Here is a 17,778-nt window from a genome sequence, read left to right as displayed (position 1 = left end):
CTAGACCCTAACCTCTTCAGGACTTTCCTAGGTCAGACAGTGACTATACAGTTTTACATAAAGGAAGAATTTTCATTTTCCCTCTGAATGAACCAAAACTGATCCTCTGCTCAAAAATACAAAAATTCAGCAGAAGATGTGGATTTTTGTTTGCATGCAGTATAAAAAAATTACCTCCTCCTGAAAAGGCCTGAAACAATAATGTAAATCACACTCCTCCTACAGGAGGGGGCATCAAATGAAGTTTGCTTAGTAATGAATGGAGAATATGTTAATTCAGAAAACAAAATACAGGTGTTTTTGCTACTCAGTGTTAGAATCATGTGGCAAGATGGGGATTTTTCAGTTCCTGGTAATAATGAGCCATTGTCAAATAGTCAGTGTGAGACTAATGAGAAAAAGAAAACTCAATACAGTTGTAAATATAATCATGTACCTTTTTTTTTTTTTTTTTTTTTTCCCAAGACCAAGGTACAAGATAGCCAGCCAGCTGGCTTTTGCAGGAAAAGCTTTCTTTGTCTTGTAAAATTTCTCCCCCATCACCCTTAAATAGACTTTTCTGAGCAACCATTCCACAAACAGCTGGGTGCCTTTGCTTAGGTGGCCAGAAAAGAAGGGAAGGCAAGCATTAAGGCTAAAAACAAAACAACTGAACATTACCATTGTCTGTCCTCTTCTCTCCTTATTTCCCATCTGTACTTGCCAGTGAAATTTGAAACTATTCAGATTAAAAAAGGAGAGTCATCACAATTCAGGAATTCTTTCTTCTCACGTTCAGAAGGAAAATAACCTTAGACCAAAGGTTATTCAAAAGCCGACTGTTTTTTAAAATAAGTACTCATCAACTGCATTAAGCACCTTTTGAGTCTGTCAGACCTTTTTCTTATTTTTCTTGGCCTTTTCATCCACTGATTGTTCCTATGGCTTTCAATTAAGAGTGCTACGTCAACAGTTCCACTCATCTAAACAATCATTTTGCTGAAAAGGAGCATTATTGAATTGAAAGCAAGTGCTCAAGGCCTCTCAAACACAGGCATATCACATGCACAAAACAGTACCATCCTGTATCAACTCAGCAGTCCCATCAGATACAATATTTACATACACTGTCCTGAAGGGGAAATACATTATTTTTGTAAGAAAATTGTTCCTAATGCCTTCATCCTCCAAAAGATAAATAAGAGTATTTTCCTTGTTTATGTGTATTTATTTATTTCCTCAATATTGACAACACAATACTAAACAACCAAAATAGCTAAGGAACAGGAACTGATCTTACTTGGCCAAAAGGAGTTGTCGTCTTTGCTCAGAAACTTTTTCTTGAGGCGCCCAGGCAGCCTGGTGTGAGCGTTGCCCATTTTGCTGGAATACAGCGGGATGAGTTCCTCCTCCTCCTCCTCATGGTTGCAGCTGGGCTGCCACTTGCTCCTGCCGAGGCACCCGACCATCGGGTCGGCGGGCAGGCAGTGCACATAGGCGATCATTGTGAGATGCCGCTCTCAAGGATGTCCCTGCTGTCCCCAATGGCTAGTTCCGAGCAGAAGGGAGTGGCCTCCTTATAACCCTTCAGCTGACGCATTCAAAAGGCTGTGGAGAAAAAGATTTTCTCCTCCTTCGCACTTAGGCGAGCTGAGCTATTTGGATATCCCGAAAACTGTCTGGAATAGGATTCTGTAAGTCTTTGAAAAAGAAGGAAAACAACAACAACAACAAAATCAAGCACCTGGTTAAGCAGCCCACTGTAGCTACTGGCTGCCCTGCTCCTGCCCTCCTCCCGCCCGCGGCTCACAGCCACAAACAGGAAAATAAAGGCTGCAGAGAGCCGGGAAACCCAGTCACCTGCCACAGACCTCGGCCCTTTCTGCTTCCTCTCCAGTCTGTGCCTTCTCTTAAGCCTTATCCCCGATTATTTACTACTCTGAACAACATGTACTACAGCCACACACAGATGGCCACATCCAAGAAGCTTATTTAAAGCTAAATTACTATAATTGCTGTGACACTGGCAGCTACAGAACCGTAACTGGGCAGGAACCTGCCAAGAACAAGAACATACACCTTCTTCTAGAATGCAAAAGCAGGAAAAAATATACAGACTAAAGAAAAAAGAGCGAAGTTTCATGATTTCAGTATTTGGATTTTATTAAAGAAGTTCCCTTTCAAAGATAGAACCACAATGTTTGATACCAAAACAAGACAGTATCTTCTAGGTTAGACTACTGGATTGATACTGAACATAAAGCATAAGTAGTTATCAGCTTGCCTGCAGTACTGCATAAATACATACATCCTCACAATGCCTCTACAGAGTAGCTGTTTTTCCTGTTTAAAGATGAAGACATAGTCTCAAAGGGTTTTAGTAACCTGCCCACACAGATGGAAAAGCCAGGATTAAAGTCAAGGTATTCTCAGTTCTTTAGCCTCATTCACAAGTCACTAGAGTCCATGGCACCTCTCCCAAATAATCCACTACTATGCAAGTTACCATGCTGCTAACAGTGTCAGCCCTAATCTCCCATACTGTTCTTCTCTGGGATTCAGGAAGAGTGCCCTTCCTAGGCTCTTCATTTGCCCGTAACAGCACAGTCAGATTGGGACATCAAGGAAAATGTCACATGAAGAGAACACACTGCATGAACAGCTGTCTTCAGCAATTTTTAAAGGTTTATATTGTTTGAAAGATTACACAGGAGAATATTTGTTTTTTAAAAACTGAAGATATCAAAGCCCTAAGTAAAGTACAACAAAGAACAATTCTTAGGCTGCTTTCTTTACTGTTCTTTATAAATGCTTTGGTTGCAACCCATACCATTCATGGAAGTGGCTGCTCTATATATAGGAGCACAACAGCAAAATGTGAGTATTTACACATATTTAAAAAGGCCTTGTGTGTTGAGAGCTTCAATAAACATTTGGTCAGGAAGAAAAAACAAACCAAGCCCACTGTTTAAGAACAACACAGATGCACATCTCCTCTTCCCCCTGACACACACATGCATCTCCCGCTGCCTTGGCGCTGCTGCTGCCTGCGCTGGCAGCCGCAGCCCAGGAGCAGGGTGTACACACCAGCTGCCCACAGGCACTGCACCAGCGTGGCACCAGCCCCCAGACACACAAAACACACAGCACCATCCAGCACACACTGTCTGCAGCGCTGACTCAACCGCGCTGGCAAAGCATAGAAAGTTTACGAAAAACTGACTAGTTTGGTGGGGGGAGGCTGCTTGCTTGGGTTTTTTCGTTTAACATCCTGTTACTTTGCACAGCAGTCTGAGCAAATAATTTTCACTTTAAAGTCTTTTATACACATCTCACATGACTGAATCTCAGCAATCTTGCAAACAGATGAAAACAGGTCTTAAAATGAACTGTCCCAGGTGCCTTTGATAAATAGGTGTGAAACTAGCCTGCCTGCAATTTTACATTTTTTGATAACAGTTTCAAGTATCTGCAAAAATATGGATGGAAAGGGGGAAATATGCCAACAGCAAGGGCAATAGCTGTTGGTACCACTGCCTTGTCCATAGATAGCAGAAACTCTGTGGCAAACACTGAACACCGGCAAACGGGCCTTTGAGGCAAATACAAATTTACAAAGCCAAGTACATTTATTCATCAGACTATGACAAACTGTGATTAACATTAGCAGAGCTCAATTCACTCATCAACCATGCTGATACTCTTGTGTCTGCCAGAATAAATGAATGTCTAGACAGTCATCCTGGGTGGAATGAAACCCCAAGAGTGCTGTCAGTGAAGCAGTTCAGGAGGCCCTGTTACTGCCTCCCTAAGGGGACAGTACCTCTGCAACCAGCTTGTCTAGCCACCATTCCTGCTGTCTGAGCTTTTCAATTCCCCGTGATTTCAGGGTCCTGGGAAGAGTCACTGTCAGAGATGTGACGCACAAAACTTCAGAGCATCACCAGGCTATTGATAAGAGTGTATACTAGAACTTGCACTTATTTTTCCTGCAGACAGGAACAGCAACTTTTATTATATAAGAATATAGGTGGATTTCAGTGATGGGGTGGGTTTTTTGGGGGGGCTTTTTTTGGTTTTTTTTTTAGTTTAACAACTCCAAATCACACTATTAAATTACATTTCCTAAAGGATACTGGCTGATGTTTGAATGCAGTCTCTCTATTCTACACAATCATGTTACCTGACATTCAAGTTCAGTGCTGATCTACACACCAAGCCAGTATTATTAGGTAACATGCAGTATGAACACAAGACCCAGAAGACAGGGGACACCAACAATTCAGTGTTCAGCAAACTCCCATGCTCCCAAACACTTATCAAGATGACACAGGATAACATATTGCCCTAGAGTCCCCATGACATTTACCATGCACTTCTCTAGAGTACAGACATACTCAATTATCCATGTTTCCAATGCATGCTCACGAAGTAAGGCTGATGCACAATAATGGGATCATGGCTGAAATCCAGTTTAACAAGTATATTTACCATATGGTAGGCATTAATGTCCCCACAAGTTTTTTACTTGAAGAATAAATCTGTTCTTCCCTGAAGCCTGGAAGGCCTTGGTAAAATAAATGACAAATTATTTGGTGATGGTTATGGTCTCAGCTATTAGCAAATGTAAACCTATAAAGAGCTGCCAAGATGTACCATTATCACGTGAGAAAGACACTGTGTACATTGCCTCTTCATCTCCCCCCAGAAATCCTATTAAAAATGCCCAATTTCTTCATGCTATGTCTATACAGAGCAAGAACCTCTCTAAGTTTGATAAAGTCAATATTTTATCACAAAACTTTTGATTAATCTTCACTTATTCTACTGCAGCTGTAGCACAGCTTTATGTTTTCAAATACACAAAAGTGAGGCTGTTCATTTTTCTCACCCTTGAGCTATCATTTATAGAAAGATTTCCCAAAAGTAACGTTTTATTTCCTTTATTATTCTTTTTCATGCCATTTAAAAATTGAACTATTAGTAATGCTAGTATGAATGCTCTGAGCAGGCTGTTACACATGCATATTAATCTTCATCAGCATATTTCATTTTTACTAAATCAACTCCTTACACTCAGGCTCTATTAGAGAGAGCTTGAATAATTAGGAATAATTACAGAAAATGTAGTCAATATTGCATTATATTGGAAAGGTTTGGTTAAACAAAAAAGATCATTAAGAGTCTGACAGACTCACAAAAATGTGACTAACTCAGGGATTACAAGAAACAAAATTATAAAGAAAAAACAACCAAAGAAAACATTATCCCTTTTATTAGACAAGCATATATGGTCCTGAGCTCTGAGAACAGCAATGATACCAATGAGCATTGCACATAAGAGTTTTAAAGATATAGGATACATATATTGGGAACTCAAGGAATATGGAAATCACAAAGGATTGTCATGTCAGCCCTACTCTGGCATTAAGATAATCTTTATAAATATGCTACGTAAGGAATTATATCATCTGTCTTTACATACAATTTGTAGATCCTCTGGATAGAAGGTAATGTCATGAAGTAACAGCAATTTTACGGACACCTTGCACCACAAAACCATCAAATGAAGTAATTCCCAGCAGCCAAACTGGAAATTAAAGACAGCTTATAGAAATCCATGGGGATAAACTTTGCCCTAATTAGACATGGGTTCTATTTTTAGCAGTGATGAATTGATGTGTTCTGGGCTTTTTGGATGAGCAGCTGGAGCTTCTAAATTGTACTTAGTTATTTTTAAAACAGAGGGAAAAATTATATATATATTAAATGTATTTCATTGGACCATATAGCATTAACTCGTCCTCAGAATAACACACTCAAAGAGAAGTATCCTCCTTTTACAGATAAACAACTCAAAACACAGTAAGAATCAGAACATATCCGTCATGGTGGAGCACCCCAGCATCCTTTGGAACTGGAAATGGCCAGATTGGACATGGGATGTCCTGCTCTCCTGGCCTGTGCATGTACTTTCTTCTTTTCTGTACATATAGTGCATGTGGAGTTTTAACTCGTGTCCCTTAAACACAAATACAGTAGACAAAAGCTACAGAATATCAAAAAAAGAGGGGAAAAAAACCCACCTTGAGGTATTGTAAATCTGTTTTTTAACTGAACATGAATCTCTCAAATAGGAAGTGAGCAGGAGGTATCAGCTTTGCAGTGTTTAAAACAAGCCCAGCATTTGAGGAGCTTGTACAATACTGACAGACATCAGGATGTAAGGGAGATAAAAGGGCCCTGGGGTGGCAGAAATGTACACAAAGCTTTACGATGTTCCAAAAAGCTCCCTCCATTTGGCCATATTCACATTCTCCAACATTAGCTCTGTCCCTCACTACTTTCAATTGATGTATTTTTATCATATGCTTGTGATCATACAGCATCTATGAGCCTTTAGCTCTTTATTTTTTTAAAAGTATGTAAGTGTTAAGTCATATGCAGCTTAAAGAGCTTGATTGGTATGGCAGCTAAAAGCAGTCCTAACAAGCAAATATGCTTTGTAAAACAGTACAGTAAGTGTCACCGGCAACTGTGTACCCAATAAACTGGATGCAAATCCCTAAATGATGGGGCATTTGGCTAGCTTAATTCCTGGTAACCACATAGCCAGATTCAAGGTGTCATCCCTAGGCAACCTCAGCACTCTGCAAGGACACCGAATCTGCAAACCATTGTATAGCAGGCATTCCTAAAACACAACAAAAACCAACAGCAATAAAACCAAATGTAATGTACAAGGATCACTAGGAATCTGCGTGCCTGTATTTCCTCTACTGCATCAACTCTGAACATACCCATTACCCTCTCTTTCATACCTTAATTTAATTTTCTTTTGCTGTTATGTAATAGCCCTCTGCAATTATTTTTAATTCAATAAGTATTTTGATATAGAGCACATAAGACACTAAATGAGAAAAACATACTTTGTATTTTATTATTGGTAGTCTTAAATATTTTAAAATACACTTCTGTGTTCTAATTGAAAGTGTTCTGTGTACACTTTCAATTAGAAAGCCTTCTTAAGAGCAACAAGCAACATTGTATGTTTGGTATTAACATACTTGATCACTGCTTTGCAATATTTAAACAAGAAAGCAATTAAAGCCAGCCGTATAAGCAGCAGGTAACTCAGAAAAGCCTTCCTATGCCTTTCTGGTTTAGTTCTGCTGCCATAAAAAAAGAAAGGTAAAGTACTATGGTGAGTGCATTCTGTGAACTGGACCACTTTTGGGAAGGGGATAACACATGTCTGGGGCAGAAGATAGGGCTATTAGTGAAACAGAAGCAATTAGATATTACTGCTTATAGTTTGAACAAGCTGTTCTCGCTGCCTTGCTCTAGCAGTTAAGTCACACACATCTGATCCTTCTGAAAACACAGAGCAAAAGATAATGCTGCCGGAAGCTGGGGGAGAAGATGGTTTCCAGGAGAAGGTGGTTTCCAGTTTGGGGCCACAATGGATGGCAGTGTCAGCAATGCTGGAACACCCACACACTCTGTGAGCAAAAGAGGCACATTCTACCAGCTTATTTTACAGTTCATATTAAACAACAAGGCAGACAGGGTTGGGTAGGATTACCCAGTTCAAGTCTGCTCATTAAACTTATTACCATGGTAACAGGAAGAGAAAGAAGTCATCTCCCCGCTCCTATTATCTTGCACAATTCTTTTTAATGGATTTAAAAGCCCAAGGAGGGAAGCACCTTCCCGATACAGAGCACCAGCGACCTCTCTGCCACCTGCACAGCTCCCTGGAAGAGTTCACACACAGTGGGGTTCTTAAATCAAAAGCCAAAGCAACCCGCACTACTTGATAAAAGCCACTGTTAGAAAGCAGCCTTCAGTCGGAAGGCTGCAGCCTCCTCGCCCTCCTCCTTCTGGAAGAAATGATCTGAGGACACTGCCTTCTGTTAATGTACATCACTGCTGTCAAAAACGCAGTGCCACCTCCTGGACACACATATTCCTGGGAAGGTCTGCTTTGGCCAGGTGTGCCATGGAGAGTCAGGATGGCTGTCAAGATTAAAACAACAAAAATGGTAAAATAAATGCAAATCTGTACTGAGATGATTCATTATTTTTAGTGAGTACTTCTAAAACATTTTGGTTTTACATGGTCAGTGTTTCAGTAAGTACCCCATAAAGAACTGCTTTTAAGCTCTGTGTAAGATGACAGAAAGACTGTGGATGTTTTCTGCTTGGACTTTAGTAAAGCCTTTAAGAATTTCTCACAGCATTCTCCTGAAGAAATGGGCAGCCCATACTTCGCTGGGTACAGAGTTGGCTGGGTAGAAACCCGGCTGGATGGCTGGGCCAAAAGAGTGCTGGTGAATGGAGCTATATCCAGCTGGCAGCTGCTGTTAGTGGTGCTCCCAAGGGATCAGTGTTGGGGTCAGTCCTGTTTAGTATCTTTATCAATGATCCAGAGGATCAAGAGCACCCTCAGCCAGTTTGCAGAGACCAAGTTAGGTGGAACTGTTGGTCCGCTGGAGGGCAGGAAGGCTCTTGCAGAGGGATCTGGACAGGCTGGACCAATTATACGAGGACAACTGAGTTTCAACAACACCAAGTGCCAAGTCTTATCATTGGGTCACAACAACGCCGTGCAGCAGTGGAAAGACCAGCTGGAAAGCCACCTGGAAAAGAAGGACCTGGAAGCACTGTTCAACAGTGTCCGAACATGACCAGGGTGGCCAAGGCAGCCAGTGGCATCCTCATGTGTATAAGGAATAGTGTGGCCAGCAGGTCCAGGGCAGGGATTGTCCTCCTGTACTCAGCACTGATGAGGTCACACCTTGAGTCCTCACTACAATAAAGTCACTGAGGTGCTGGAGTGTGTCCAGAGGACAACAAAGCTGGTGAATAGTCTGGAGCACAAGCCATGAGTGGCTGAGGGAGGTGGGAGTGTTTAGCCTGGAGAAAAGGAGGCTCAGAGAGGACTGTGAGAACTTACTGGTCTCCAGAGCTCACTCAAAGCAGGGTGTAGCCTGGTGGGGGGGTTGGCCTCTTGTCTCAGGCAACAAATGACAGAATAAGAGGAAATGCCCTCAAGTTGCAGCAGGGGTGGTTTAAATTGGATATTAGGAAATTTTTTTTCACTGAAAGGGCTGTGAAACATCAGAACATGCTGTCCAGGTAAGTGGTTGAGTCCTTATCACTGAAAGCATTTAAAAGACCTGTGGCATTTGGGGACAGGGCTCAGTGATGGACTTGGCACTACTTTAGCAGTCCTTTCCAACCTAAATGATTCTACAAATCTAGGCAAGGAAAAAAAAACAAAGCTCAGTTTTATTAATAGAGTGGTGCTTCTTTATATAGTTAAAAAAAAAATCTCAGGATGTCAAAATATGAGCTGATCTTCTGCACATCCATTTTAAATAGAAACTAGTAGGTAATATTCAGCCCCACAAGGACAGGATTTTCCATTCTGTAGGGCACAACATTCAACACTGAAGACCATGATTCAGCTCTGTTAGGCAGAGCATTCATTCACTGTTTTTCAGACAACAGAGCAGCAGCTAATACATTAGGCACACTACAATAAATGCAAAAATATTAAAACACCAGTAAAGGAGCAAGAATGGCAAACCTAATTGACTAAAAGTTAAAAATGAAATAGTCATGTTTTTCCATTTTCAGCCTGAAGGGGTTTTCCTGCTTGTCAGTGCACATTTCAGCTACACATTGGTTCCACCCAAAGATGCTCTTCCACATCCTATGCCACTGGTTTGCACTGCAGACACCAGGATGTCATACCTACTCCATGCTACAGATCCGTCTCCTGTCATAGTAACTTGCCAATATAGACATAACTTCCCATAATCATTGTATATGCTAAAGATAAAATAGTTATATTATTTTTAAAAGCACAACCAATGGGAAAAAAATATCTTTTCACATGCTTCTGTCAGCAGCCTAAGGAATGGTCATAACTCAGTAAAGATAATTATTACATTAAAAGAACTAAAACAAGACTTCGTATCAAATATAATCCCATTAACCTGGAATGGTTCAGTAGTAAATTTTTAATCTGAAGTGTCACATTTACTCAAAAATCATATCTATGTAAGATAAGCCAGTTAGCACTAGCTTCTCATGAACTATGACTAAATACAGCCCACCTACTTTCCAACAGGTCACACAAAGGTTTTCTAAAAAGAGTAAGTAAACTCTTGGGTTTACAGATCAGGTTACAGGAATGCACCAAATTCCATTAGAAAGAATAATGACAAAAATATGCACCCCTTGCCAAAGAAAAGATTAAGCTAAGGAGGAGCAGTACAAATTAGCAGTATTTCAATCCAAAACCAAGTTGCACCCTAAGAAGAGCATTCTTATGAAGTCCCAGTCAAGAATATATCTGTACGATGTGTGAACTTTTTACTATCAATTACACAGTCTCAATGTTCTTTACAGAAAATTCATATTGACTTGTCATTTTTTCTGTCTTTAATAACAAACTTTCTGGACTGCTTTTTCATGTGGAATATGAAGTTACCAAGCCAATAGTCAACTGTTCTTACAATAGCTGACTTTTCAGTGAAATGACTGAATGCAGATGCTACTGCTACGCAGCCCACCAGGTGGTTCTTTTTTGTATCTGGAGTTGCTGCTCCATTACAAAAGATGTCAAGTGGTTCAGCTTCACAAAATGAACCAGAAAGAGCAGCCATCTGTATGTGTACAAGTCCACAAATTTATAGACCCATTTGTCTATTGGTTCATTTTCAGTCTGTTTACTGGCAAAAAAAAAAAAAAAAAACCAAACACACATTTTTTAAAATTTTGAATTGCATTTCAAGGAATTGAATTTCCAAGGAATACCCTTGAAAATAAGTCTCCTTTCTGATAATCCTCCCTATATGCCAAACTTCTGCTAGAGAAGGATCTTCTCTGCAACGACTCTGAATGAGTAATGCAATATGTCTTGGTAATGACAAGGCTCATATCAAAGCCACAAACTTACGACGTGAAAAATTTACATAATTCTTCAAGTTTATGGTTCAGGTAATTTCAGAATTATGTATTCCTAAAATTCCATATTTTGACAGACTATAGGCCACTGAATCAAGGTTAATCTGAAGTGGAACAGATTATAAACCTTTTTGCTCTTAAAAAGAGTCACTCAGCCTTTATATGTATTATGCATTACACTTTTTTTTTTTTTAATGAGAGTAAAGCCACACAACTTAGCATGATAATTTGAGACCAAGTTTAAAAATTTTAGCAGGAAAGTAAAATTATTTTTAACTGACTGGAAAACGATTCTTTAAGGTGAGAAGCAATAAGATGAGAGCAACCTCTGCAAGGGAAAACAACATGAGAAACCCTTACAATCTTCAGAGTGGAGCTACAAGCTGTCTGACCTGACAGAGTGGGATGTCTTTCAACACAGCAACCTCCTGGACCACTGCCCTAACCAGCAATACTGCTCCAGAGCATGAACTGACTCATGACAATATACATGGACACACTGAAGACTGAGGAAAAAAAGGCTTTGGAAAATAATCAAAAACTGTTTTCCAAATATCCATTAGGCAGGAAACAGAGCTTTGCATTTTCTTCTTGTCTCCCAATTTGTCTGCCACATTTACTCCAGCACTCCGTCTGTCTAAGAAAAGAAGTTAACTCAAACCCTTGTTCCCATCTTCTACTTTCCAGCATGGTTTGCATGACAAAGGGCACCTCACCAGAAGGTCCTGCTGGTCTCAACTACAAAAACCTCCTTGTGATCTCAGATTCATCTGAGGTATGAAACAAAACCTGAGTGACTGAAGAAGCATCCACTTGTGCATTCAGATGGTGGAAAGATTTTCTCCTATTTTAACACAAGCATAGCTGCAAATTGAGCCTTCCGGCAAGAGCTGGCAACTTGCTGGCCTTAATAATGAATGGAGGAAAAAGCTGGCTTTTCCTCATTACTTAAGCATCATGCTTCTTTACCCCACATAAGCATGTTAAAGATGCAGTGATTCTCTTAAGGCTAAAAGTCACACAAAATAATCCAAGACTTCATGACTGAGATGCAGAGATGTAGACAGAAAGCACATTTCTCTCCTGAAAAGCAGGATCTGCTGATGCTGGAGATGCCTCTGCTTGAGCACTAGAAGTATTAGTCCTCAACCATGGGATGTGGCTAAAATTCCTGGCTTTGTATTTCTATTTCAGGACTACTGATGGCTTTCAATTGAAGTGGAGATGGATTAAAAGTCAGAAAGAGAAAAGGAGCCAGGATGTTATGCTGCAAAGAGCAGATTTTCAATGCATCTCCAGATTTAAAGGTTTCACAGGCCATGAAGATCTTATCAACAAGCAGCCTGAAGTGAGACACAGCAGTATCTCACTATGTACATAAAACCAGCGCATCACAGGAAAAGAGCAAGAGAAAACTGAAAGGTGCCAGCAATGTCTGGAGACTTTTAAAGTAGGATATCTGTAAGATAAAACTTTGAAGGAGAGTGCAGCACACCTGGCATTAGAAACGAACAGGAAAAGTCCAGCAATCCCAACCAGGCTGAGCTTTTGGGGAAATTTCCATCTCAGCAGTACCTGTTGCTGAGTCCAAAGGAAAGAACAGGGTGAGCAGGGCACATCTGTGAGATAGTCTGATGCCATGAGAACCTGCAGAACACACTGCTCCTTATCTAGCCTTTTCCCGTAGCCAGCTTCCAGTGAAACAGAACAAAGAGGAACTTCAGAAGATGCAATTACGTATTTAAAGGGATAATTTTTCCTGGTCTTCACAGGAAGACCAACAGAAGCGTTTAAACATGGGACAGCTACAACATATTCAATGTGCAAATGTAATCCTGTCACCAAGTTTCCATGTAGCTGTCACAAACTTCCTTTACCAGCTCCAGAAACTCTGACTTAAAACTCTCCATAACATTATCAAGAACCATCTTAAAAACACTCTTTGTCCACATTATCCTGTTTGGATGTCTGTTTCACAACTTCCCTCCTCAGATGGTTTGAAACCTTTTAATGTCTGACTTCAATTAATTCAGAACAATCATAACCATTTATCTTGTGCCAATACTCTCCTTGGACTTCAACAGGTTTCCTCCCTCCTTGTGGCATTTACCTCACAATCTACCAGCTAGACTAAATAAGCTATGCTTTTATAATTCCTCTGCATATGACCAGCAATTAAGTTTAAAATATTTTAAAGTCTGAAAGTCCAGATAACTTACACAAGAACTTCAAATGCCAAAAACATTTTCTGAATTTTTTAAAAATATAGCTAGAAAAAAGTGGGATGCTCTGGATGACTGGGCTAGTATTAGAAAGAGATGCCGAGGTAATTATAGACTGTTTTGCCAGCCATTAACCACTGGCAAGATCACAGCTGTGACAGGACTCTGAATAAAAGAATTAACAAAATTTCCATTTCTTAATACCAATCAAAGTGCTTTCACAGTGTTTCCCATTTGACATAGGTTTATGGCATTACCGTGGAAATAACAGTAGCCTTCTGCAAAAATGCTGCTGGGGGGGATGGGGCTAGAGGAGAAAGCCAATGTCGAAGAATGACAAGCATAGAGAATACAAATCTGGTAACACAATAATTACACAATGTGCAATCATTGTGCTTAAAGAACTGAAAAATTCATGAAGATATTAATAGATTTTGAGTATGTTTATGCTGTCTCAAAGACCACTTCAACATGGAATTCTTTCAGTGCTTTTGAATCCAATCAGCTGTGCATGCTACTTCTACATCTAGTTTAATGTTCTCTAGCCTGCATGCATTGTACTGCTTAATTTTAAGTGCTGGCTTCTTGCTGCAATTTGACAGAAATTCACTGCCCTCTATTACTGCTTTGCACAGCGATGGCCAAATTCATTGCAGCACTCTAGACAATGGAGGGGGTTAACAGATATTGCTTAAAAGCAAACATTACCAGGTCAAGGAAAACAGCAGATGATCTTTCTGCCTATGATTCATTTACCAACAGGCCCTCCTCAGGACTGCAGTGCTGTGTGAACTGTGCAAATGCCTCCTCCTGTTGCAGCCTGCAATAAAGACCCAGATGTGGAGCAGAAAGGCAGAGTGTGCATTAAATGCACATGTGAAGGAAAAGCTGTGTCTTAATTATATAGTTGTGACAGTAGAGGAGTAAATTTCCATAGTCTTAAGAATAATACCACCTGAGTCAACAAATGGACTACAAACAAGTATTTTTTTCTCTGTTTATACTGTGCAGTGTTTGAAAAGCACAAACTGAATTCAAGTATTGAGGGCCAGGCACATACAGCAGTCTGCCCTGACTCCACATTTCCAATCATCAGCTAAAGATTTACTGATGGGGAACTTCAACACTAACTGACTTTGCAGCTGAATTTATATGGCTTGCATCGTCACCATACCACCCAAGGGTCAAAGCCCACGTGCCCTGGGAAAGGCTGCTGTACCTGCCAGAAGAGATTTTTATCTAATGCCCAAAGAATATGTTCACCCTACTTCACCCACTGCCACTGACCTTCTTAAAAATTTAACGGAAAAAATAGGCACCCACACCCTGTTCTCTGAGTGAAAAAAGCTAAGCAAAACGACGGCAAACAATAGGCATTCATTCTGCAGGTTCTGTACCCGTGCCACTTGGTGGTCTCCTCAGAGGCAGTCAAATGAAGCAGCTCTAAGGCATGGAACAACATGTCTCCACAATGTGGTGATTAAATGCATTTGCAGACAACCTCTCAACTGCAGGAGCAAGAGCTGGGGTACTCCACTCTCCCCCAGTAGGTCAGCATGGCACAAATACTCCCTGGGGTTTGCACCTCTGCTACAAACAGAACCAAGAGAGAAGCAGGGCAGGCACCACAGGCACGGCTGCGGCTCTGCCACCCAGGCATTCCACTACTTTTGAAAATTCCCTTTGTTTTTATATACACTGCCCTCTTCCAATGCATTTAGATTAGAAATGAATCCAAAGAGAAACAGTGTTTTATTGGTGCTCAAGTACATTCAACAATAGAACTATAGCCATAGGCAAAAGACTTCAATGATACTTAAAAGCAGAAGAATATATTCAGTATTTCTGAGCATGGACAAACTTCAGCAGGAACATTATTATCCAGACCTGTAATCTTCCTTTTGTCATGTTCAATTTCATTCCATTCTTCCAGGCACAGTTAAAAGCCACTCCTGTTCACTGCAACATGACAGAGAAAGGCTGGTCCTGTACCAGCTGCTATTATCCACACTCAGCCATGAACATATCCTTCCCTACCTCCAATCCCCTCCTTCCTCCAGTGTGAATTAATAAAGCTCTCATTTAATGACCAAAACCTTCAAACTTTATGCAGTCTTAAAGAGTAAAATCTTGCTAGCAGCTAAGTAGAAAGTGTTTTTTTCCCCCCATAGCATGAGAACACAACATGTCTGACAGAGCTCTTGGTGGTGCGTGCAGCTGACAGAGCCATCCTGGCATGTCCAAGGTTCACACAGGTGTAACTGAGAATTGAGAAGTAGGGTTTTTTTAATCTTAATAAAATTATATTTTATGCTTAATTGTCAATCTGTATTTATTCTGTTTGTTCAAACTGTTTTTATCCATCAAAGAACTGCAGATAGCAACTGTCCTCACAGTTACTCCCCCTAATAAAATAATGCATATGATATAAAAAACAACTAAAAAAACAATGGATCCCATTGTAATTATGTGTAACAGAAACAGAAATTTAAAAATTGAAATGAATACAGGGGAAGAAATATCACAAGATCAATTAGGCTTAAACTAAACTCATTTAATTCTGCCAGGAATCTTCACTTTGGTAGATTCCTTAATTTAGATTATTTTAAGTCCCCTTCCTTTCTTTGGTCTGGTGTTATACACACAAGAAAGTAAAACTTCAAACAGAAATAAAAAAAGCAACTAGTACAAATTTTTTCTTGTCTAGTTCAGCTTGGAAAACACATTTATTTAAAGACAGAGAAAATCTGTTTCTGATTTCAAACATTGGATATTTCACGAGAAAATTGCCAGGAAAGGAATCCAAGGAATGTCCTTACATACACAACACATGAGACAACTGGTGAGCAGCCCTGTGATCTTTTTAAAAAAATCTAATTTTTAAATTTCTAATATGGAACTCTTCTCTAGAGAGCAAGCAGCACATGCCTGGGATTTTTCGTGGATAGCTTCTATCATAACTTCTTACTATTATTAGTATAAAAGACTTCCCTCCCAAATGCACAGCTGTAACAAAAGCAAGGATGGAAAATACTGCCCAAGTGCAGGCAAAGCAGTAAGCACACATGCCTACTTTACAGCATTTCTTGGCACCATTCTTTCTGCCTTTACAAAAGCTACAAAGGAAGGAGAAACTCCAGGCAAGCATCAAAGAAACGTGAGCTCATTTTTCACTACGTGCCAATGAACAGTTCATGATGTTTCTAGGAATCAGTTCTTTACCAGGGACATTTATTTAAATATTCCATCTGTTTTCCTTCAATCCCAAAGACCAATAACTAGCACCCAGATTGCCTCTGTTGCAGGTGTCCAAATTAGCTCAAACTCCAAATATATGTTTCAGGAGGCGGGGACACCCAAAGGCCATGAAGAGAAGCCCTTAGATGGGCTTTCATCTTGGAGCTAGCAACTTATTCACAAATAAAACCTGAAAAAAATGAAAATAATTTTCCTATGCATTCAACTTAGGATTTAAAAGAAAAAAGCTAGAGCAATTAAATTTAATTACATAAAGAAAAAATATTTTGCTTCTGTACAAGCTCATTTGCTGCAAATAGGACAATCTCTGAAAACTTCACTCCTTGGTTCATTTTCAGCCAGGTGATCTAGATTGCAGAAGTCTGTCTTTTTAGCTGCCTCAACAGGCTGGAAATATTTTACCTATTATAGTTTTCATTTAAACAATATCTGTCCTGTAACATTAATGCTGCAGCAAAAGTTTCATCTTTTATTGCTTTGTAATTCCAGTGATCTGCTGAACTGTTGGGAACTGAAAACCTCTTGTTGAGGAGTTACAAATTTTAAACTGTGCTGGTTTTTTGTACACAAGAACAATTTCATTTAAGGTAAACCACTGCATAGCAAATTGTGTTGTGCAATTAGCTAAGGTTTTCTCTAAGAACACTAGATCACTACTCTGAAATTTGCAGGAAAGGAACTATTTTTATTGTCTTTTTAAATTTATGGTTGCACCAAGATCCTTTAGTGGGAACCTTGCATTAATAGAAGATCAGCAGAATAAAAGTAGTCAATGGTTTATAGAATCATAGGACCATTTCCTTTGGAAAAGACCTCTCAGATCATGGAATCCAGCTATTAACTCAACACTGCCAAGTCCACCTCTAAACCATGTCCCTAACCAGCTTAGAAAAACACTCTGAGCAAGCACTGATAAGCACTTAAGTAATTAATGTAATTGTTATTCTTTCCCAAGGAAATTGTTTTTTTTTATAAAAACTCCTAAACCCTTCTTAAAACGGCTCCCCGGCGTCAGCTTTCACCTTACTTCAGTAAGAAAAGTAGCAGTAATACAATTTGTTAAGAAAAAACAGAAATATGGGCATGAAACAAAACCAGTAAGCTTTTAGTTTCAGAACCACGTGCTTAAGAAGTTCAATTAAAGAGATATTATAAGACTATCTCACGGGACATAAAAACTCTTGTTGTTCCGACGGTCTGCACCGTCTGTGAATGAGAGGAAGCATCACCCAGCAGAGTTTGTCAAGCACCTGCAATAACACAGCACAGCCAAACAGCTACCTCTCTGCTCCTCCGCGGGTGCTCCAGGACATCTTTACAGCATGGAGGAAAAACCAAA

The 17,778-nt window shown here is 39.9% G+C and overlaps 1 protein-coding gene across 12 annotated transcripts in view; it reads right to left on the bottom strand.

Annotated features, from left to right (window-relative positions):
* NHSL1 (NHS like 1) overlaps positions 1–17,778 on the bottom strand; it is a 180,379-nt gene that overhangs the window by 73,179 nt on the left and 89,422 nt on the right. The window contains exon 1 of one of the 12 annotated variants that reach the window (XM_085575310.1): positions 1,280–17,700. The exons of the other annotated variants lie outside the window; for them this stretch is intronic. Within the exon in view, the coding sequence (XP_085431436.1) occupies positions 1,280–1,484 (205 nt within the window). The 5' untranslated portion in view covers positions 1,485–17,700. Of the gene's footprint in view, positions 1–1,279; positions 17,701–17,778 lie in introns of those variants that run through there. 12 annotated transcript variants of the gene reach the window in all.

The sequence above is a fragment of the Lonchura striata genome, chromosome 3 (assembly GCF_050655825.1).
Source record: "Lonchura striata isolate lonStrDom1 chromosome 3, ASM5065582v1, whole genome shotgun sequence".
In the NCBI taxonomy this organism is placed as follows: Eukaryota; Metazoa; Chordata; class Aves; order Passeriformes; family Estrildidae; genus Lonchura; species Lonchura striata.
Note: the sequence above shows the minus strand (reverse complement) of the source record. Positions and strands in the feature narration are given on the sequence as shown.